Raw genomic sequence first — 23945 nt, 5'->3', positions numbered from 1 at the left:
AACCCTGACAGAGTCAAAAAAAGGAACTAAAAGAAAGTATGATACAGAATACAGTCAGCGAACTGTTAGGACACATGACTTGTGTGTGAGCGTGTTTGCGTGTGTGCGTCTCCAAGTGCTTGTAGGCACGATAAATACAGGGCGGGGAGTTTGTTCTGAACCGATGGTACCCTACACGATGGGCCACATGTCCAAAGGGTGGACAGTGCTTTCTTCACGGGTGTCCCGAAGTAGGTGCGAGACACACAGACACTAAGGCAAAACTTCCTCCCGATTCCCCATACTTAAAACAATGAAAGAGTAAAAAGCAGTAAAACTCATTAACCAAATCAAAATCTTATAAAGCATCTCAGGACATGGGAGACAAGAGCCAGGTGGGGGCAAGAGACTTGCACAGCTCCCCTCTCCCTCTAGACCAAACTGTCCAAAGGGCCATGAGCTGCTCGGTGACACACAGTCTTCAGAAAGGACCAAGAGCGACCTCATGCTCTTCTGATCAACAGATGGCCTGCCAACAAAACGGAACTGCTCACCCACACACTGACAACTCACTTTCGAATTTGGGGACTTAAAAAAACAAATGTAAGCAATAACTAAAATCTGATTTATTTCGGAGTATCAGAGACACTTTAGACGGATTCGATCTGCATCTTCACGCTTCCGCTATTGCTATCTGCGGCTCTCTGGCGCGCGTTCCCGTTGCCTCAGTCCTTGTCACTGCACGTCAGCAACAGCTGGTCCTGCCCAACATACCTGTCTCTGAGAATGGGTTCACTCCCTGATAAAACCCATCTGTTACTGCTATAATGAAGGTCTTTTTTTGAATAAATTACATAATGAAAATTGTGAAGAAAAAAACCTATTCTGAGGCAATGAAAGAAGCAGGATTTTGAGATTTCTCACCCAGTCAGTTGGTGCTGGAACTATGCCTTTCAGCTGAGGACTACCCAGACCAGGAGCTATGCTAGACCAGAGCAGAGGCATGCGTAACGCCCACACCCCCCGGCTCTGTCTTGAGAGATGTCTTCAGGAAGAAAAAGGTAAGCAATTTACCATGGCAAGATAAAACACTCCCAGGAGCTCTATGAAATTATTTTTCTTACTTTGCATATTGTGCATACTATTTTTTGAATATTTTATTTATTTTTTTGACAGAGATCACAAGTAGGCAGAGAGGCAGGTGAGAGGGGGAAGCAGGCTCCCCACTGAGCAGACAGAGAGCCCAATGAGGGGCTCGATCCCAGGACCCTGGAATCATGACCTGAGCTGAAGACAGAGGCTCTAACCCACTGAGCTACCCAGGCAACCCCATACTATGTTTTTAAGACTCACATCTTGCAAATTAAATCCCCAACAAGTCAACATGTCATAAGAAACAGACATCCAAAATATCCATCTAAGAGGAATGAGTGGTCTGCAACAGAAACAATGAATGACTGATTAATCCCCTCATCCCAAGGGCACAACCATGTGTGTGGATGACACTGGAAAAGAGAGGCAAGGCCTGGTCCCTGCTCTCCCGTAGCTGAGCGCAGGGAAGGGCAGGCAGACTACGGCACACGGCCTGATTCTCCGAAGTGTCGTCAGGACACAACCGGTTCTATACCATCTCCAGCTGGTTTTCGGCTGCGGCAGTGAGCTGAGCGGAATGCACAGCCTACAGACGATCCCCTCCTGGCCTCTTACAGGAATCTGCCGGTCTCCACGCAGCTTCCTGCGCAGCTGGTGGCCACCCCCCACAGACACACACCCACCTCCTGCTGTCCAGTCAAAGGGCCCAGAAGCAATGACACCCCAGCAGCCCCGACCCACATGGTGAACGACCATCCCACATGAGAAACTGGGTAACTTGGGAGAAATGGCTGATTTTAGAGCCACAGCAACGACAAGATGTGCCTGGAACAAAATGCTATTAGGAAGTTAAAAAAAAAAAGAAAAAAAATACTCAGAAGACGCACAGGGCGCTCCTGTCAGTAGGACCAGGAGCTAGAACACGGGGCTCCCCAACGGACAAATCTGGGGCAACTTGTCAGTTTATACTGTGACAGTCAAGGATTAAAACCAGTTGAGTCAAGAACTTACACGGATCGATGACACCTGGAGGGAGGGAGGAGGGAGAGAAACCTTGAACATGTCCCCCCAGCACAGCATCGAGCAGCCACTGCAGATGCAGTGAGTGAACACGAAGACCACCACCTCACGGCCGGCACAGTAAGAACTCGGCCGAGAAACACCAGCGGATGCTGAAGTCTGTGACGAAGAGTTTATCATGAGGAACAGGGTACTGACATAGTCTCAAAGCAGCTCTCCGCTGAAGCACAAATGCCCTCCGCAAGGAAAACGGCATCTTTGCAGGAGAGACAACAGCAGCACCTGAACCATGTAGCAAACGGAACCTCACGGGGAACAGGGCGTGACAGTGACACGGTGCGCCTCCCCATCTGAGCACGGAGGACACGCCACACCTCCGCGGCGTGCCAGCTCAAAGCGCACACACGTGAAACCAGCATTAAGGAAACAGACAACCCGAACCCAGGGCCAGTCTACCCAAACACCTGCTGTGTGTAGCCATCAAACGTGCACCCCACCAACAGTGAAGGAAGACAGGAACTCTTCCAGATGAAGCCGCTGAAGACCCCTGACAGCCAAAGGCTCGGCAGGATCCTCACCCGCACCCGCACCCGCTGAAGAGAAATGGGAGCGGAGGGCAAGACAGGCACGTGCACAGGAGACGAGACAGTCGTAGGAAGCGGCCACTAACTCCCTAAATCTGACCCTGTGCTCTAGGCTGCAGTTCCATAAGAGAAGGTCCTTATTCTCAGAAAACACACACCAGGGTACTTGTGTTTGTCGGGGCCCGGGGAGGTGACACAGGCACTTCACCTCCCCAGTGTCAGGAACATACGCAGATACACGGAGAGGCCAGCAGGCCAGCGTGGGAAAATGTGAACGACCAGTGAACTCAAATAAATGGGCATACGGAGTCTCAGCACTTAAAGTCCTTCCCAAACGAAAGCTTTTAATGCCAGGAATAAGCCCTAAAGGTCTTGACATCGGGACGGGGAAGGGACAAGGACAGAGCAGCACAGACCTGCGGCACACAGGGATGTGGAGGATCACAGAGGAGGGCGTGGCGGGACGGGACACAGCAATTATCTGGGGGAGTCGGGAAAGGTCCGTGTCCCTGCCCAAGACCTCCTCTCGCCTGTGGGGAGCTGCGTCCAGCCAAGTCCTCCCCGAGCAGCACCCCTCCCGGCCCTGGGTCCGCTCCGCAGGCTCGGAGCCCCGGAACGCCCCCACCTGCTCCCGCCACGGCACTCACTCACTCACAATCGTTCCCTCGGCTCGTGCAGCTCCCTGTCTGCTCTCTGGATCCCAGATTCCGGATACAAACTGTGAAATGAAGATGCTGATGATCACGACGACGATGACGACGATGACGAAGGCGGCGGCCGCCTATGACCCTGCGCCACTACACATCCCCCACGACTGCACAGCTCCCCCCGCAGCCCGTGTAAACTGCTCCAACACTCCAACTGGCTTCCCGGTTTTCTTCTTTAAATGACCATTTTACAGTCACGGAAAACTGAGCTGAGCAGGGTGCATGTACCCAAGGTCACTGCACGAAGGGGCAGAGCTGAGATGGGAACTCCACGCTGGGTGACTGAAAACCAGCCCTCACCTCTCCGACCTACCGAACCATCCGCACCTCATCCCGTATTTCTAGTTCGCCGTGGTCTGCCCTTGTGGGGCAAACAAAACGTAAGAGGGATTTCTCTAAGAACTCTGCTCCGTTCATGTTTGCCGGCACAGCCAAACCCACAGCAAGAAGCGGAGCAGGCGCAAGGTGGGAGGAGAAAGACAACACGAAAAAAACTGCCAGCTTCGGGCGCCTGGGGGGCTCAGTGGGTTAAGCCGCTGCCTTCAGCTCAGGTCATGATCCCACAGTCCTGGGATCGAGTCCCGCTTCGGGCTCCTTGCTCAGTGGAGAGCCTGTTTCTCTCTCTGCCTCTGCCTGCCACTTTGCTTGCTTGTGCTCACTCTCTCTGACAAATAAGTAAATAAAATCTAAAAAACAAAACACCAGCAGATAACGTACTCACTGGTAGATAACCAGGAGCTGAGGTAGGAAATTCAGATGTAAAAGATACATGAGGAAGGTGTGTAGTGAACTCATATTAGGACAAATATGTGCTGTACGTTAAAATCTTAAACAAAGCAGGCACCACATCGTCGTCATTCTGCCCTAGTGAGGCACTAGGCAGGCACCCCTGCCTGCGCAGATGAGGAGACGCGGGCGCCGGGAAATGACTGGCCCAGAACACACGGCTACAGTGAGCGCCGCGGGTACTTCACAAACACTAGTTGAATAAAATGAAAGAAACCTCAGCAAACATTTTGGAAGGCTTATGGACTCTATCCAGTATTCAGCTCTGCTAAAATCACTAAATATGTAATCGTGGTTTTGTCCAAAATTTCTCCCAGGTTTTGGACCTGGTATTGATCAAGGCCCTGACCCCAGGAGGAAGCAGGAATTCCTGCGGCAGCTGACAAAGCTTTTGTGACAAGTGTTTGCTTCCTCGCACAAATCAAAGACTTTGACTCCTATGCTCCAATGCAAACAACAGGACTGTAATTTTCCGCACAAAATGAATGAATTTGTGGCCAGCAGCCATCCACCGGACGAGCCCAGGTGCCCCACTTACCCTGGATACAGTTTCAGCTCAAACACTTTGGGAACGTTTTTCCTCTAGGGACGGCAAGCCCCCCACCGTGACCCCGCACAGGCCAGCTACCCCGTAACCTGCGCGGACCCATCTGCAGGGCGAGAACCCACCAGCCTCGCGGGCGGCCGGGATGAATGAACCGAGCGACGCGCGAGCAGCGCCTGGGACACCTGAAGCCCTCGAGAGGGTGCCTTCAGGACGGAAGTCATGCTTCTCTGCCACTACTGAGGGGAGCTCCTGGGTCTCTCCTGCAATCAGAAACGTGAAGGACTGATGCAGGAAAATCCAAAGCAACACAGGCTGCGGACAAGCCCGCGCGGGCGCCGGGAGGGCAACCAGCTGTGCGCTGCGCCATCTAGTGGCGCGGGAGCAGAGCACCAGCGGCGACCGAGGGAGGCCGCGGGCAAACCTCCCCTGCTCCGCTCGCTCCGCTCCGCTCTCTTCCCCCGCGGAGCTCACACGACAGTGACGCCCCCAGAAGACGGCTGCCAGAAAGGGCGCTCTCACATCGTCGTGCTCTTTACCACACCGACGAAGAACATCAGCGATACGCCAGGAGCACCTTTTCAAGTCCTTGAAATAGCAGCAGGGGCTGATTGGTGAAAAATTATGGAAATGCTGAAAATGATGGAAATGTACAGCTTTCCAGTTCAGAGCAAGAGATCTCGTGCTTGTGGAGAGGAGCTGCTGAGTGTCCACCTATGTTTTAAGAGGGGCGGTCACAAAGCTGTTTATGGACGCTCAGGGGCAACCTGAAACTCCAGGGGCTCCCGCACCTTGAGCTGCACAGGGACAGTCAACCAGCACCGCTAACAGTCCAGCCACCACTAAGGAGGCTTCCCCAGAATGAGTCTGTCCTTCAGTATTTCCTGCGCTGGAAAACTAAACTCATCCCAACACAAAAAATCACCCTGAAAACTGAAACTACAGGATTAAGTTATTACAGGTTATGCGTCTGGAAAGTGGTGCCAGGACACATATCGGTCTCAGGCCATCGTGTAAAAAGAGCAGGTAACGTTTACCAAGCACCTGTCATGTGACACCGACTCGCATCATGCCTGAAGCAACAGCCCAACAAAGGAGTGTACGCGCTCCGGTGTTAAAGATGGGAAACCAAGGCTCCCAGATATAAGTAATGTGCATAGGCTCTGACTACAAAGTCTTCGCCTCCCGTAATCCCAGGGCCACCTCTGGAGCAGCTCTTCCCTTATTAAGTAATGCTAGTTCCCATGTAAATGCCACCCGCCACACCTTCCACTCTGCCACTGTCACAAAGCTCCTGCCCCCTTTGGTCAGGCCACCTTGTGCCCCTCCGCACAGCACGCAGTCAGCCCTCCCCACACACCACCAGGCTGATACTGGACAATGACTCTGCCAAGCTGCAGGGCAGAGAACTTCCCCTGGAAGTCCAAGGTGAAACTCCAGCCGGAGGGGGAGCTGCCGGCTCTGCTGGTGCTCACAGGTGAGCGGTCTGTTGTCTGGGAGGCGGCAGATAAGGACTTGAATCCTGGTTTACCACTTCGCTGTCTGACCTTAGGCAAATAATTTGTCCTTCATGCCCTTACTTTTCTCACGTGTAAAATAAGGTAAAACGATTTACTCCTTTAACAGTGTGAGAACAATTAAGCACAATAACACACATAGAGCATCTAACCCAGGAAAAGTTCTTGATAAATGGTGACTATTACTATTAGCAATTATGGGGCAAAGATAGTCAAACATCCTCCCCACCAGCCTACTGGCGTCAGAGAGGGAAAGCCATTGTCTGTGAGAATATGTTCTTTTATGTTCTTGGCACTCTTTTCCCTCCATTTTTTGAGCCTATTTTTAGAAAATGGAGAATTTCTAAACATACAATAAACTGACTAAAAATCCCTGATACCATCCTTTCAACCAAATGTTTCTGTGATAAATATTAAAATATAAAAAGCTTTGTGCCTCTGAGAGGTTCCATCAAGACAAAGAGCCATTGTCTTAGTGACTTTCCACAGCGACCGGTTTCCTATTTTCCCCCTGACCACTGAAATACTCATGATTAAGAATCCTTACCTTGAATGCTTACTGAAGACTGAGAAGTGCTGCTGGAGAATGTAGGGAAAAAGTGAACTTGTCTTTTTGTAAAACACATTTTAGGGAGACCTCTTTTTTTTTTTTTTTAAGATTTTATTTATTTATTTGACAGAGAGAAATCACAAGTAGGCAGAGAGAGAGGGGGAAGCAGGCTCTCTGCTGAGCAGAGAGCCCGATGCGGGACTCGATCCCAGGACTCTGAGATCATGACCTGAGCCGAAGGCAGCAGCTTAACCCACTGAGCCACCCAGGCGCCCCAGGGAGACCTCTTTTAAAAACTCATCATCAGCAGTGGAAATTCCTAACTGGCTTCTACTATAATCAAACTTGTTTGTAAAAACAACATCCACTTCCATCCGTGCATCTATTTTTCTTCAAGCATCCTATCAGAACACCGCAGACTCCAAATTTCAGCCTGGTTTTTGAAAGTTGTGCACCTTGACTGGGCAAGCTGCTTTACATTTTTGAGACTCAGATGAGTCATTTGGAAAAAAACAAAAGAGGCAGGCAGGGGACGGAAACCACCTACCTTGCAAGATTTTTGTGAGGATTAGAGATAATGCATAGGAAGCACCTGGCACAAAGAGGCCCTCAATTTGGCAGCTTTTATCATAATCATTATCCCCAATGCTAAGGAACACTTCTATTTTTTGGTAAAAAATATAAACCAGTCTATCTTCACTCAGTGGGAATGATGACAACAAGCAAAAGGGTCTTGTACTATCCGATCCGCTGTGGGCATTCAGTCTGCAATCCCGGTTGCTCCCCTGGTTTGGGGTGTCTGTCTGACCTCTGAGTTTGAGGATTAACTCCTTTGGGCAAGAAGGCTTCAGCCATATAACGAGGGCTGCACATTTCCAGGCTTTGTCTGTCATTAGGAATTTAGGGAAGGAGAGCTAATTGTATTAGAGCATATTGGCTTAATAAATTCCTTAAGAAGAAGAAAAGTAAATAAAAGTCTAATGGCAAGCAGACCCGCTAACATCTCCTCACATCTCCTGGGGAAGAGCCCCACAGTCCCACCACATGCAAAGAGCACGGGGCCTCCTGCTGCTGGTCCCACGCTGCATCCCACTGAGAGCCTTTCACTGGGTCTGTGCCCAGGTCAGATGCCCTCCCATGACAACACTCCGAGTCTTCCGCCTCTGTGAAAACTGCAACACAACACTGAAAGAAGGCAGGAGTGGAGAGATCTCAGAGCTCCATGAGGTGCTCAAGACCAAGCCATGGAAGCCCAGGCCAGCCACCCAGAAGCTGACGCTCTCCCACGGAAGACACGTCCTAATAACATGGCGCAAGGTCGACCACACCAGAGATGTAAGCACCAGCTGCTCTGGGAAGAAACGGGCCACCTAAATCCATTCGGGGGGAAGGATATGATCCCAGGAGATCCCTTACAGCACAAATTCCAAGGGAAGCTATAAAAAGGGATGGCATGTAACCTGGCTTCCAATCACAGCCCAGCCACGAAGGGACCCTCTCCCTCTGTGGGCCAGTGTGGTTCAGGAAAGAACAAAGCTTGTTCCTTCACTGGGACATTTTGCAATGTCCTGGGTAACTCACTTTAGTTGTTGGAGTCTCAATTTCTACAACTGAAAACCTGGGCTAGTAACCTCTACACTTCTGAGCGGTTACAGTATTCACATTACAGACATGACCCAGCACAGAGAAAAACCTCAAATACATCCCTAGGCTGACTGAGTTAAACCATCTAGTCACTCGGCACTTCAAAAGGACAGCTGAAGGGCAGTTGAAGACTTTCCTTAAGAAAGGAGAGGACATCTCCACGTTGGACACTCACTCTCGGATTCACACACGTGGGCACACTCCTGTCTCAGGAGCAGAGTCTCCCTTGTTCCTCCCTCGGCCCCTCCACGCTCGGCCCAGGCCCTGGCCTGGCAGCTTCTCCAGCAACACGTCACTAATGCCCAGACACCGAAACACTATCACACGCCAACCCCTGGATCACTTCATAGCACGCGCCACAAAACTCAGAAACAGCATCCCCTCCATTTTCTAACAAAAAAAAATGATTAAAAACTCTGAAAACCCTAAGAAAAACAATTGAAAACTAAATAAACCACAGCCTCTTTTGGATGAAACAGAGAATCGCACACTACATCTAAATATAATTCTGCAATTTCCATTCTCCTTCGTCTCTTTACTCCACACACCTGACAATAGTCAAGCAAATCACAAACATTTTCCAAAAGGGGTCACCAAAAAGGAAACATTAGCCATCAGGTTTTGTTGAACAAAGAGACATGGCACATCAGGCTAGTAACGATCCTCCCCTTACACACTTTTGCCCCCACACACATCCTGAATAACGCGAAGAGTACTGATTCTAGAGACACTGATGTAAGATGAAAAATTATTTTGAAATACCAACAGATAACTTTATCAATCTGGACACAAACGACCAGCTTAATCTTGAATCCTCTGCTGCACTTCCCCTGTAACCAACCACTAAATATAACTTGGCAGTGAATCAGCCACCAATCCATATAGTATATCAGATAATTAAAAATACGGGGTTATGTAATCTTATTTAATGGTTACTTGGCTTGGATTGAAAACCATCCAAAGGAGTACCAGAGAGCTGGATTCAATTATAATGCATAAGACATTACTAAAGACGTTTTTTTGAAAGAGTCAGCACATCCCCTCCAAGCAAATACAACACAAAACATGGGGCGTTACTTTCATCTCCAATTAACCTCCTTGGCGAGAACCAGCAATGTCAATTCTCTACAGGCATGGAAGCGGGGGAAGGGGGGTGATACCAAAACCTATCTCCTTTGATTCAGTTTTAACATCAAGTAAACATTAACCATTACATTTGGTAGAAAAATAAAAGTACTGAGTATTTAGGGGGGTGGGGGAAGGGAAGCAGTTAGCCTGAGAAAATAAAAAGAAAGTCAGCAACTAATGCCCATCATGAAACACAAGCCTGGAAAATGTATAAGAGCTAGACTATATTAGCTTGGGAGCACACATCCTGATGTCATCTCAGCTCAAGTTCTTACTTAAAGATTAGTAGAAAAAAAAAATAATTCAGCTAGGAGATTGATCAATGTTTACAACTACTGATTTAAAAAAAAATGGCAACATCTCATTTATAAACTGTTTCATTATCATAATGTGTTGATTACAAAAGTAATAAACTGGTCACAGGAGGGCTTTAATGCAAAAGTGCCTCTTGGCCGGAGCATTAAAATCCTGTAGGATAAATCTGCTAGCAATGTCTGTTTTTTTAAAAAGACCACTAGATAAGTACACAATGAAACTTTTTTAGAAAATCAAGATAAGTCAACCAGAAGCAAGCATATTAATGACATTGATTTCTGCAGGGTTTTAAATAAGTATGTGTGAAGTAGTTTATTCTGTCTTTGCAGGAAGACCTAAGTAGCAGAACAATGGCTTTAAGAGACAGAAGACCTGAGTTCAAATTATATCTCCGTTGCCCACAAGCTTGCATAACTGGGTTCCTCAGGTGCCTCCCCAGAAAAATGGAGATACCAGTGTCGACCTCACCACGGTGCAAGCATGAGACAGGAACTAGACATCATGTACCCTGAAGAGACTTGGAAACTTGAACACACTCCATGCAAACATGAGGTATCGCGTTCACTGCTGACCATCGTCACTGCACAAGTTACTGTCAGAACACTAACACCAGTATAGAGATTCAGAATAAACTCTGAAAAAAATAGTTTCTTTTCAAGGCAAAGAGTAAAAAATATTGTTAAATGAGAATAAAAATACTTTTCTGTAGCCAATAACAAGATGCTTATCAGATTCAAAATCAAAGTTTTCTAATAACCATTCAGATTCAGATTTAAGATACTATTTAGAAATGCACTATGACTTACATAATTAAGCATGATTAATATTTTAAATGATAGGGCTTTGCTTTCTGGATATCAGCTTATGAGTTAAGGGGAAAACATGCTTGTCTGAAGTAATCTAAGCAGTAACAAGAGCATCTCATATCACCTTTTCCTTCTTTCACATAACTGTTCAATGTGAAAAAATGTACTTCTTACCCAAATTACACCTTTTATGGAAAAAGTAAGGTAATCAGATTCAGCATCTAAAAAAATACTAAATGGCAACATTGTCCAATATCTGTTTCAAGTAACTAGAGACCATCAACACTAGTAGAAACAGAAACCGAAATAATTTTGAATGCATTAGCAACACAGTACTATAACAACATGGCACAGAGAAAAAAAAATTCTAACTTTCAAAATAACTCATTACACTTTTGTTAAGCTGTTTCCTTAACTGAGTGTAACATAACTTTGTCAACTTCTTTATTTAAAAAAAAAAAATGCACTGGATTTCACAATCTAGAATATTTCTAAAGCCATTGATCTCACACAACATACAAAGAAATTTCTTTCATAGAAAAGACGTCCCAGCAGGCAACAAAAGATATATGTAAATCATAAAAAGCAAGGAGTAGAAACCTAAGTGCAGAACCGTTCAGAAGAGCATGGGAATAAAGCTGAAAATTCTTTCTCTCTAATTTAAGAATCTAAGCCCATTACTTTTTCACAAGCCCACCTTATTAAAGAAATAAAAATACGTCTGCAAATATAATAAAATGGGAAAGCTCTGAAAACCAATTTCTATTCAACAATTCAAACGGCATGCATGCTTAAATTCTTGGAGACACTGAGTCTCTCCCCTACCACCACCAGTCGACAACACACCCTACTCCGAAGAACTGGTTGAAATAGGCAAATGCTGGAGATTGCTGTTTTAAAATATAGACATCTATATACAAATAGAATATGTCTGCCTCATCCTTCACTTCCAACAATAAAAGAACCAGGGACAGCATTAAGATCAGCAGACCCGATTTAACTTGGGGACCACAAACTGCCACTTCACGGAGTGATTCATGCAAAGGGTAACAGATCTGACCAGATACTATTTCTGCCATCACCCAGAGAAAAAAGACACCAGTGGCCCCCCAAACCCATCTTTATCCAAAACATGGATTAACAGATACAGAAGGAATTGAGGACTGTGCCTGGGAAAGCAGGCTTAATTTACCTTCCATCCCAGATTACTCAAGAAGCTGGAGGAAGAACAAGCCAGGAAATACCGCCCTAGGTAGTAGGCACGTCTCCATATGTCCCTGTATCCCGGTGCCCTGTACTTCCCAGGGCTGTTCACACCCTGAACTGGCTGAGCAGTGCTGAAAGGCAGAGGCAGCAAAAGACTCCTTGCCCACTCTTCCCCACCCCTAGCCAGCCCCCAGCGAGGGTGACCCACCCAGAGCTTCCCAAAGAGAAGACAGGCAAGCCAAGAAGGGCGCAATTGCGTGGGCCTCTTCTCCCCTACCAACCCCTCCAAGGCCAGCTTGCAATCCTTGGCTGGAGCTGCCCCCACCCCCTCCCAGGAAGGCGGACCACGCTGCCAGGGTGGCTACAGCCTCGGCATGGGAGAAAAAGACGGGTAGGAGAGGAACTGGGCTCTGCCACTAAGACCGCCAGGTCCCTCTCCTCTGAAATGCGCAGGGTCTGACCCCAAACCTCCCCTAAGGTCCTCAAACTTCACTAACAATCCAAGCACCTGTTCCCTTCACCTCGTGTGCATTTCATCCCCTCGCATCCTTCCATTTTGCTCCAGCTCTTTCTTCAGTTCCCGGGACACACCAAACACACGAGGATCCCCGAGTCCCTCACAAACTACCCTCCGATAAGATCATTTAACCCCCACCCCGCCACAGCCCCCAGATGTTCAACGTCCCCTACCCATAAGTTTCCCTCGGGTATCTTCGAGTCCCCAAAGATCTTCAAGTCTCAGCCGAACGCCCCAACCTTCTGCCCCCGCCAAGCCTCCCAAAGGCACATCTCCCTTCCCCCCCCCCCCAGGTATCCCACGTTCTCCCAGGTCCCCACCCAAATGCCCCCAGATTACTACCTGGGTCCCCTCCCGCCTCCCCAGGTCTGTTTCTAGCCAACCCCACAGGTTCGCCTACCCAGAGCCCGGCATTTCTACCCGCTCCGGACCCTCCCCAGTCTCCGCGCCCCCGGCCACCACTCCCCCGGCCCCAACGGCCGAGGGCGACAGTTAACGGCCGGCCAGCTGCGCCCTCACCTTGGTTCACCAGCCGCAGAGCGTGCGTGAAGGAGGGGTCCAGGGAGTCCTTCTCCGCCATCAGCTCCGGCAGGTACTTCTCCTCCATGCTCGCTGGCCGCCGGGCCCGGGACGCCGACGCGCGGCAGGCGAGCAGCGGCGGCCCCGCAACCCCCGACCCCGCCCGCGCCCCAGCGGCGCGCAACCCGGGCCAGGCGCCGCGGCCGGGGCGCGGCGGAGCCAAGCCCGGAGGTCGGCCCGGCGGAGGCGGCACGGGGCGAGTGTCGGCCGCGCGGCTCCGGTCCCCGGGGGTGGCCGCCGACTGCCCCGGGCTGGCGGCCGCTGTTCCGGGACGCGGCCCCCACAGCTCCGCGGCGGGTCGAGCAGGAGCGGGCGCGGGCCGGCGCGCTCAGGAGGACCCTCGGGCCGGGCCGGCGGCGAGCTCGGCGAGCCTGAGGCAGTCCCGGGCGAGCCCCGCCAGCCGGCGCCGGCGCCCAGCTCAGCCGCGACCCGCACGCCGCGCGCCGCCCCGCGCTCTCCGAGCCTCCGCGCGGAGCGCCCGGCCCGCCGCCCCGCCCGCCGCGCCTGCGCCTGCGCGCCGCTCCCGCGCCCCCCCCCCCCGCCCCCGCCGCCCGCCCCGCCCCCCCCCCCCCCCCCCCGCCCCCGCCGCCCGCCCCCGCCCCCGCCCCCCGCCCCCCCCCCCGCCCCCCCCGCCCCCCCCCCCCCGCCCCCCCGCCCCGCCCCCCCCCCGCCCCCGCCGCCCGCCCCGCCCCCGCCGCCCGCCCCGCCCCACCCCGCCCGCCCCGCCCCACCCCGCCCCGCCCGCCGCCTCGGGGGACCGCCCCCAGCCGCGCCGCCGTCCTCGGGGAAGGGCGTCCCGGCGCCTCCGGCCCGCGGGGCGCTCTGCTCCAGCTCCGGGGGCGCGGGGGGAGTCCTGCTGTAGGGTCACGGCGGTGGCAGACGCAGAGGCCGGGAAACTGAGGCCCGGAGAGGTCGGGCGGCTCGCCCAAGGTCACCGGGCGACCGTTCCCGGGAGGGGAGGCAGAGGCCTGGCTGGGAGAGCGGTCAGGGCGGGGAGTCCGGACCGGGAGAGCGGTCAGGGCGGGAGTCCGGGATCGCCCTGGCGTGCTCTGGGGAGCGGCAACCGGGCGAACCGCCCGCTCTTTATAAGGCTCTCAGGACTTCCCTAACTTATTTCGCTTTGCTGTCCCCTCTTTGCAAGGAAATAGGCGGGCGCGCTGTCCTTTGTTGACGCCTGGGCTCTCGGTGCCTAACGAGGGACCCCAGGTACCGATGTCGGTTACATAAAAGCGCGCGCCCTTCAGGGCGCCTTCGTCATCCCGACTTGCCACCGGCGAGTGTCTCTTCTCCAAGAAAGAGCTGTGACTGGAGGAGGAAGAGGGAGCCTTGCAGGAGCCTGTCCCCTCATGGGGAGAGTCCCCTGGACACACGTGGATGCTGATGTCCTAGGTCCCCTTCTGTCCCCTTCCCCAACAAGCCCTCCCTCAGGACGTTTTCAGGTTTCCTCAGCTTGTGGAGTAAAATGTCCCTGAGCAAGCCAAAGACTCCTGAGTCTGTCCTAGGTTTCCCCTGCCAAACCCCATCCCCAAGTCCTGGCCTCGATGTCACCTTTCCTGGACAGCTTTCCAAGACTTCCTCTGCAAAGCAGTCCAGGCACCATCCCCTCCTCCCCTCCCTGGACCTGGACCTGCGCTGGCCAGCCCTGGCTCACAGCTGTAATTCTGTTTCCAGAAGACCCTGAGCATCTCAGGGGCAGAGCTAGAATTTTGTTTTGCAGCATCTGGTGCCTTTGGGACAGGTGTGGGGGCACCAGAAATGTTTGTTGAAGGAAGAGACCAGTGGAATGCGGATCCTGTGGCCAGCTGCCTGGGGCAGATCTTCCTCCCAGGCTCATGAAGGCCTCCACAGCCAGAGACGCTGAGAGTGGAAATCAAGGATCGCTAAGCTGCTCTGAGTCTCAGCTCCCAAGCACCCACTCATGCACAAACACCCCATCCCCTTTTCCACCCCTAGACTGCAGTGGCTCCCAGCAGAAGTGTCCTTTCAGAGTTCCCAGAAGGAATGTTCACGTCTCTCTTTGTTCTGAACTCTCAAGAAGCAGTCAAAGGGTAGGTTAATTGTGTAGCCTCTGCAACCCCCAGAGCCTGAATTTGCCATTTTGACTCTCCTGCTCCTGTGACCTACCAGTGGAAAGGAGAGATGAGAATCCAGATACAGATACAGATACAAATGTGGACCACATCTCCAAAACCAAGGTTAAGCGAGCAGCCCTCGGGGGCACTGGGAAGGATACGTGGGGCTATGTTTTCTCTTAGAGCATTGGAAAGGAATGCACGTACCTCCGGCTTCTGTTCCTGCATCACAGGACCTACATGCTAGGGTGTGTGTCCCTGATGGCCACACTTAAAGGGTGGAAGGGAGAAGGAGTGTTCTGGGATGTCGGTGAGCCCCAGGGGAGGAGAATGGGGACCAGATGCTGGACGCTCAGCAGCCCCCTCATCACTTGGTCTTACAGCCTCCTTTCCATTCAGGCTCTCTGCCCAGGTAACTGCCCACACTTTGAGTAATTGCTGTTTTCATTAAGCACTTACTAAGGGCCAGGCTCTTTCATTCACTATTTCCAGTTTTCCCAACGACCTGTAGGGAAGATACTATTTATCACCACTTATAAATAAGGAAACTGAGATTCAAGCAATTCCATACTTTTGCTTAAGTCCCATGGCTATCAGTCAGGGATCCTAGACTCAGACCCTAAGGCCTTCTCCCCCCTTCCCTGTTCTTCCCTCCCAGGTGTCAGTTCCTGACAGCTGTGAGCGGCTCCAGCCCTCCTCCACTGGCAAGGCCGGCAGACACGTCCCCCTGGCAGCTGGGGAGGAGGGCTGTACACCAGGAAGCTGACAGCAAAGGCACTGAATCTTCCACTCTGGACCCTCCTTCTCTCCGAACCTTCCAAGAGGGCAGGTGCCTAGCACCGTGAGTACCCACATGGGGTCCTCCAGGGAGGAAGGAGACGAATGTCTCTGTGAGATGCTCAGGAAATTGTCCCCACCCACCAAGCTGGTCGACTGCTGGCTGTGGGGCCCCCACGCACCTCTCCACAGACTCTGTGGGTCTTCGTGAGATGGCCACTCCACAGGGCACTCGTCGTCAGATCCCTGAGATGATGAGAAAATCTGGTGTTAGGAACAGTTCTGATTACTTCGCAAGCCATTGCCGCTGGTACTCAAACTCAGGTCTTCTGACCTTCAGACCAGAGATCTCTGCAGGCATCCGCCAGTATTTCCTGAGCACATGCCAAGGGCAGGGTCTGCTTTGGGTACAAGGGACCAGCCGTGAACCAAACGGACTTCCACAGAGCCGCTTCAGGCAGGGCCACAGGGGCCACTTGTCCCATCTGCATATTTTGCAACTGGCCTGGAGAGGACGCCCTGGGCTCCAGTAAGAAGCTTTTCTCCCATCGCTGGTGTCTCAGGGGTTCACCTCCCAGCCCCAGAGACAGAGGGGCTCTTCTACAGCCAGCCTTATCAAGTGTCGCCATTCCCATGCCATCTCGGGAGCAGCCCCGCTACTTGAGCCAACTGGCACCACGGCTGTCTGTCAGAATCCCCCCGAGCCCCCACCTACGGCCCCCATGTGTTGGAGTGGACAAGTACTGGCCAGCCTCTCAGACATCGCCACGGCAACCGCGTGCCTCAGACAATACACAAAAGCGGGCGGCATGTTTTGGAGCGAGTTGTCATGTTTGCTACCAGATTGCTTGTTCACACCCTAAGCGTCCTATTCCTTCGGTTTAGGAAGGGTGAGCACTATCCCAGATCTCCCAAGACCCTGCAGTGCCGTGGGGGGTGAAGTTGAGAACTGGACCAGGAGCTCGAGGCCTCGGGTTGACCCCTGGCTCTCCTGCTCTCTGTGTGATCTTGAGTCAGATACTCACTGTCTCTGGGCACTGAGAGAGCAATCTGTGTCTTCCAGGATGGTGGCAAAGCAGATTCCCAAGGCTCATCATGGGCACTAAGTGACCGTGCTGAAGGCTTTTGATTTTCCCTCCTCCCTCCTCCCCACAAGCATCGTCCCCGCTCCTGTGCACCTGGGCCACATGGCACTGGCGTCCGGGTATCTGCGGACCCCTCTGCCTGCACAGCCCGAGCACCTGGCTGGGCGGTCAGTTTGCCGCAAGCCCTTGACACCCGTTCAAGTCCACTCTTCTGAAATGCGGCCTCTGACAGCAGCACTTCCCAGCTACCTGAGACAAACGAGTTTGTCATGTAAGACAAGCACCAAAAGATGGCACAGCCTTACCTAGAAATCACTCATTTACGTGTCAGGAAGAAAGGCACCAGGCACAGGCGCTCTGATCCCCGGCTCCAGACAGCGACAGGAAATGCACGTTCAAACCTTGAGTAGATTAAAAAGGCATAACACGTGAGGGGGAGGACACGGAGGAACTCCTCAAAGTCCGGAGCCTTCCAAAGCTCCACGCCCAGCCATCAGCCCCGAAGGGCCTCACTGAGGACCCGTTGATCTGTCAGGGGCTCACATGCACACACAGGCGCGCACACACACATTCGCACGCACACACATGCACGTGTGCGCGCGTGCACACACATGCACACACACACATGCACACAATCGCGCGCGCACACACATGCACACACATGCACACGCGCACACACACATGCGCACGCGCGCACACACACACACACACTCCACCCGCGTCTAACGACGGGTGGAGTGGGACCTTTCAGTTCAGGCACTCACATACTGAAGACGCCTGTTTGTCTCTATATTCGTGTTCCCCGAAAGTCCAGTCCCTCCCCTCGCTGTTTGGTAGACTGAAAGCCCTGGCCCTCCAGCAGACTCCTCGGTCCACAGGGAGGGAGCCCTGGCCGGTTCTCAGAGCCTCCGAGGAGAACCACAGTATTGCGCACACGCCCCCCCCGTGGCCAAACGTGGAAGGACACACCCTCACAAGTTCCTGCTGAGTCAGGTTGATCTCCGCTTGGATTGGGGCTTGGAAGCCCCCAAAAGGGAATCACAAGTAGGATTTAACTCCTTCCCAGGAGAGAGGAGAGTGAAGCATCTTCTTCGGTGAAAGACTGAAACATGGAAGGTAAAGGAAAAGAGGAGAAGGAAGGGGAAATAGGAGGGAGGGAGAAGAACTCAGGAGCAGAAGGAAGAGAAAAGAAGAACACAGAGTAGGAGGTGAGCACGAGGCCAAGGAAGGTCACGGGAGGGATGTTTCTCTATGCTGAGCCTCTATCTGTTTCAAGGATAAGTGCACGAGGTAACGGAAAATAACAAGAATTGCCGTGTCCAGGGTCGGTGTGTCACGACCAGTCAGGTGTGTACGGATGAGCAGGTCACCCCTTGACTGACCCCGTCTCTGTCTGGCTCAGCAATCTTTCCAAAACCCCACTCTTTCTCTGTCTCTGTCTCTGAGGTTGTAAAGGAGTCGCTACCAGTTGTTGTTCTCATCCTCTTTTATTGAGATCTGATGAGAACAATAAAGATTTGCAGAGAAAACCCCGAAAAGTGCTCTGAGCTCCCAGATATAACCATCGTAGAAGTGTGTTTTATTATTTCCCTCTGTGCAGCCGCAGCCTTCTGTCCCCCGCTTCCTGGACTAAAAGGGGATATGTGATGTTGGACTGCCAGCGCACTTGCTATATTTCAGCAACACATCAAATTATCACAACCTCTGGTGCTTTGTAAGGTGCTGTGATTTGAAAGTTGTTGCTGAAATATAACTTATTATTGCCACAGTAGTAAAAAGATCCACGTCCATCTCCTTACCCACTCTTGCTTGTCGACGTGCATAGAGCTGTCCACAAAACAATTCCAGCCACATTATCCAGACACTTTACAACAAACCTGCGCATGTCTGAGTTCGGCACAATGCTCATACAAAGCATTTCGGGAAGTGTCAGGTTCGTGTCCAATCAGCCCTCAAGGGAGTGATGACATTTGGAGAGTCTCCTGCAAAGCAAACACATCCAGGTCACATTAAAAAAAAAAAAAAAAATGCCAGTGGTTGCTTGCGCTTTTCTGTTGTTAAAAAATGAGGAGCTAATCTTAACAAAAATGGCTGTGGAGGAAGAAGGGACATGAAGTCAAGGCTCTGTACTCACACCCACTGAATTGCACGAGAAAACATTTCAGAACAGGAGTGGACTGTTGTCAGTAACCATGGGCTTCCCAGGTGTCCCTATGGACTCCATGCTTTGGGTTCTGTATCACCTGGCGCTAGCTTTCCCATGCACAGCGTTCATCACTACCCTGTATGGATATATGATGGTGGGATACACACCTCGAAATCCTTTGTTTGCTGTTATGGGTGAGGGCGGGGGGGCTAGGATACCCAATACACTCACGCAATCTTGATTCACTTGATCCAGCCTGGAATGGCAGCTGGTACGTGGGGTATGTGTGTGAAGTTCCAGCTTCCTCTGGTGAATCGTAGCTGCAGAATGAATTCTCTCCGGGTTTCCGAGCCACACTCGCTGGTAGCAGCCTTGCAAAGCTACGGCAGCTGGACTGCACCAACCACGGTAATCCGGGCACAGTTCTATGCAGTAGGTTACCCTTGAGCACAGAATGGCTGCAGCCACCAACTGAGGATCCAAACCCAGCCACCGGTCTACCCACAACCAAAAGAGAGCTTTGTGTGAAGCAGCCTCTTCTGGCCTCAGCCTGCCCACTTGCGGAAGGAAGACAAGATCATTCCCACAAGCAGTTCCTTTAAGATCTCCATGAGTAAATGGATGTAAAGTGCTCCACACAGAGTCTGACGCCCAGCAAGCCCCACATGGAGAGCGTAGATGTAACATACCCAGACATATAATGGGAGCCACAAGTGCAATTTTAAGATTTCTAGCAGCCGCATTAACAAGGTGGAAGGATGCCTCAGTGATTCAGTGGGTTGAAGGTCTGCCTTCGCTCCCGCATGGTCCCGGGGTCTGGGGATCCCGCCTCGAATCAAGCTCCCTGCTCCGCGGGGAGTCTGTTTCTCCCTCTCCCTCATACTCTCTTTTGTTATCTCTCTCTTGATCCCAAATAAATAAATAAAATCTTAAAAAAATAAAGGTGAAAAGGGACAGGTAAAGCTCATTTTAATGACATAGTTTCTTTAACCCCCTATATCCAGAATAATTTTTCAGCATGTAATCAATACTTTTATAATATTGAGATATTTTATGATCTTTTTTCCTGTTAAATTTTTGGTGAAATCCGGTGTGTACTCTGCACCTATAGCCCTTCTCAATCCAGGTGAAAATGGTTACAAAAAAGTGCTGTCCTATCAATACCATAAAGATACATTTTCTTTAAGATTGATTTGACGCGGGGCGCCTGGGTGGCTCAGTGGGTTAAAGCCTCTACCTTGGGCGCAGGTCATGATCCCAGGGTCCTGGGATCGAGCCCCGCATCAGGCTGTCTGCTCCGCGGAGAGCCTGCTTCCTCCTCTCTCTGTCTCTGCCTGCCTCTCTGCCTGCTTGTGATCTCTGTCTGTCAAAAAAAAAAAAAAAAAAGATTTATTTGACGGAGAGAGAAGCCTGACATAGGATTCAATCCCATGACCCTGGGATCATGACCTGAGCTGAAGGCAGAAGCTTAACCCACTGAGCTCCTATAAAGATGCATTTAATGGAAGAATATCTTACACTGCTCCCATTTTAAAATTCAAATTCATTTAAAACTTAATACCATTAGCTCCAGTTCTTCACAAATAACTAGCCCCAAATCAAGCGCTCATTAGCCACATGTGACTAGTGGCTGTGGTATTCGGCAGTACAGATCAGAAGAAGAAGTTCGAGGTCACAAAATAGAAACCCCAGCTGTCAGCGCTCAGCCAAATAAGACATGTCCCAGTCTCACCCCACGTGGAGTCCAAAACCGGCTACAAAATGTGCAGCGAGAGGTCAGCAGTGTGCCAAGCTCCTTCAGTCTTTCTGCCTCACCCATGTTAGGGTGTCACAGTGGGATGTCTCCACCCCTCCCTGGGCATCCGACCACATTCCAGGGCGGAAAATGTGGGGAGGGGGAGGGCTGCCAGGAAAATGATCTTTACCTGTTGAGTCTGCTCTGCTGTTAAGTTTTATGAGAAGGCCCACGTAGTGGTTCTTGCTTAAGTATCTATAGCCAGAACCGTAACACACACAGCCAACCTTACTTTCCCAGGACAGAGCTGGTAAATACAGAGTTCTACCTGGACATGTGGATACCCCCACAGAAGTGGAGTTCCCCCCGGAAGAAATAGGAACCAACGGACATTTGGTGGCCCCTGTCAAAGGTGACACCGCAGTTATCACTACTGATACTGCCAACCTTCACCAAGAATCCTTAAAGGAATAAAATAATAGGAGAGGGGAGGAATGTCTCTTCCTTTACCCTGTTTGAGCAGATACTGTAGAAGCAAATGTTCTGAGCACCTGAGCGTGAATGAAGGATGTGACAGGGCTCATGAGGGGTGGGTCCCCATCCTCAGGAAAAGGAAGGGTAGCACAGAGCTTCTGTCCCTTGTTTCTGCCAAAAAAAAAATACCTAGTTCAAGCAGAGGGCTGCTTGTATAGCACTGAAGATCATGGTCTACACAGCTAGCTTCTCTCTAGCTGTGTGACCTTGAGCTCCTTGATGTCTCTGTGTTTTCTCACTGCCTCTGAGGAAGGGGATGACAGGGGCACCGACCTCATCCGATTATTATGAGAATGAAGTTAGCTAACATTTGAATGTGCTTAAAACAGGGCCAGGCACATAATATGTGCTTTATAAACGTTGCTTAAATTGAAAAATCTCAGCTCCGTAAACAAATTTTGGCTCATTGATTTCCTCAGAGTTCGGTACTGGTCTGAGATACTGTTCTCCCTCCATGGCTGAATGCAAAGCAAAACTCTGTCTGTCCAGGAATAAAAGACAGAAAATGATGAAGTCAGCAAAGTCGAGAGATCTGTTCACTGACACAAGTCCCCAAGATGCACTGTTTGGCATTCTATAGCCTGAAAAGGCTTTGATCCTTTTTGTCTTCTGGACAAAACAAAACTCTCCCAAAACTTCAAGACCATGAACGAAGGTTTAGCCGACCGGGAGTGAAGTCCTACCTCTTCCCTGCCCAGCTTGAATGTGTGACTTGGCCAAGATGCGCTGCCTTTCTCTGAGCCTTCATTGTCTCATCTGCGAAATGGGGCTCCTAACTCCAGCGTCAAACATTCCTCCAGGCAACACAACACTTTCTCAGTGAATGCAAGTTGTTTCCTCCCCTCTTTTGTCTTTGAAAATCTGTAAGGCAGGAGAAAGTTTGGAAGAGATCTCTTGACAGACTGAATTTCACAGACAGGCTTAGTGACTTAAACATTAACAAATTTGGAGCCACGTGTACGTCAGGGTTTGTTTGTTTAATTAAGTCACGTTCAAGGGATGCATCTTGCTTGTGCGGATCAGAAGGCTCCGTGCTTTTGCTCTGAGTGTTTTGCTTTGGGCTCATACCTCAGAGGCATAGTGGGAAGAGCCCAGAATTTGGAGCTCAACCTGTCAACTCCCTTAACAAGGGACTTTTCTTTTTTTTTTTTTTTTTCCTTTTTAACGTTAAAGGGGCTTTTCACTTCTGAAAAATCAAGACAATTTAACTTCTCTAAGCCTCAGTTTCCTTAATCTAAGTATCTACCTCACAAAATATTGAGGTTGATTAACTAATATTGTGTTTATAAATTACCCGGCACATAAATTGGGGGCTTGGTAAGCGATAATTGTTACAGAAAGTGAATGATAGAAACTTTGGCTTCTTGTCAAATCACACAGACTCCGTAAAGTGGGTAGAGAAAACAATCTACAGAAATGACCTCTTTGGCTGATGATTTATTTTCTAGATTTCCCGGAATACAGAGTGGAAGAGAACACTCCAAAGCTTTACTGAAGGAGCTGTCAGCTGTTAGTGGTGTGAGGACAGTGGACTTCAAGTGAGGTCCAAGGAGATGTGCGATGCTAGAGAATTGCTTCCAAGCAGATCCTTAAAATTGGCTGAGGATTGGGACACCTGGGTGGCTCAGCTGGTTAAGCTGCTGCCTTCGGCTCAGATCAGGATCCCAGTGTCTTGGGATCCAGTCCCGCATCGGGCTCCTTGCTCAGCAGGGAGCCTGCTTCTTTCTCTGCCTCTGCCTGCTGTTCTGCCTGCTTGTGTTCTCCCTCTCTCTCTCTCTGACAAATAAATAAATAAATTCTTTAAAAAAAAAATGGCTGAGGATCTGAGGCTGTGTGCAGAGCAGTTAAGTCACTGCATAGTTGCAGCAAGACGTCAAGTTGGCTCTTAAAACAGGCCCCTCAAATTAGTCTAAGAGCCCTTATAACAAACGAGCCTCTGATTAAGAGATTAATTTGGTCTTGTTTTGCATTTGCTTCTTTGCCTTTCATAAAATAGTTATATGCCCTTTAAAAATAGCTTTTATTTTACTCTTCTTCCCAGCCCCACAAATCCTACTCTCTTTCAATGTTTTCTCTCATCCAGTGTCCTCTCTGTCATTCCAGAAGCCTGGAGGCCACTGCCTCGCCTTCAGCCCCACAGTGATTCTGTTAGCAGTACCTGTTGACTTCTTCTCCCAAATGTCCCCAGATTCCCCCCATTTCTCTGTCCCTGCTCTGCCTTTTCCTCAGAAGCCTCCTGCCCTCTGGCTTGGAGCCTGGCCCTCTTCTGTGTTGCACCCAAACTGATCTTTGCCAATGCAAGTCTGCTCATTTCCTTCCGGCTGAAAACCTTCTCCACTGCTGGTAGTTCTAATGAAGACCCAACCCCTTTATTCAGCCAAGAAAGGCCTGTGGATTTGTCCCTGTCTACTTTTCAAGTCTTTTCTCGCTCCCCCAACAATGATCTATGGGGTTGGGGGAAGTACCAAGAATTCACTGAATGGAAGCTTCATAATCCACAATGGCTTCCTTTTGCTCCAAACATCCGCCTGACTCTGACTCTGTTAATCCATGTCCCTTCCTCCCCTCTGACAATGACTGTTGACCCACATCTCTTCATTTCCTCCCCACCTCTTTGCACAC

At 50.7% G+C, this 23945-nt stretch overlaps 1 protein-coding gene and 1 long non-coding RNA gene across 4 annotated transcripts in view; both read right to left on the bottom strand.

Annotated features, from left to right (window-relative positions):
- The window catches only part of KHDRBS3 (KH RNA binding domain containing, signal transduction associated 3), a 186628-nt gene extending 173164 nt beyond the window's left edge, over positions 1-13464 (bottom strand). For all 3 annotated transcript variants that reach the window (XR_006606195.1, XM_045078157.1, XM_045078156.1), the window contains exon 1: positions 12915-13464. Coding sequence is in view for 2 of the 3 variants with exons in the window: in XM_045078157.1 (XP_044934092.1) it covers positions 12915-13002 (88 nt within the window). In the remaining variant the exon portion in view is untranslated. The remainder of the gene's footprint in view (positions 1-12914) is intronic.
- A 264-nt stretch (positions 13465-13728) lies between these two features.
- Positions 13729-19624, bottom strand: LOC101677343. Its single transcript, XR_198819.3, has 6 exons — positions 19286-19624; positions 18708-18890; positions 17214-17309; positions 16006-16069; positions 15506-15551; positions 13729-14279 (listed from the first exon to the last, which is right to left on the bottom strand). It is a non-coding gene; the product is annotated as an uncharacterized LOC101677343 (long non-coding RNA).
- Between the last annotated feature and the right edge of the window lie 4321 nt (positions 19625-23945).

Source organism: Mustela putorius, unplaced genomic scaffold (genome assembly GCF_011764305.1).
Source record: "Mustela putorius furo isolate JIRA1106 unplaced genomic scaffold, ASM1176430v1.1 tig00000228_pilon_pilon_pilon, whole genome shotgun sequence".
In the NCBI taxonomy this organism is placed as follows: Eukaryota; Metazoa; Chordata; class Mammalia; order Carnivora; family Mustelidae; genus Mustela; species Mustela putorius.
This window is presented reverse-complemented; position numbering and strand designations above follow the sequence as displayed.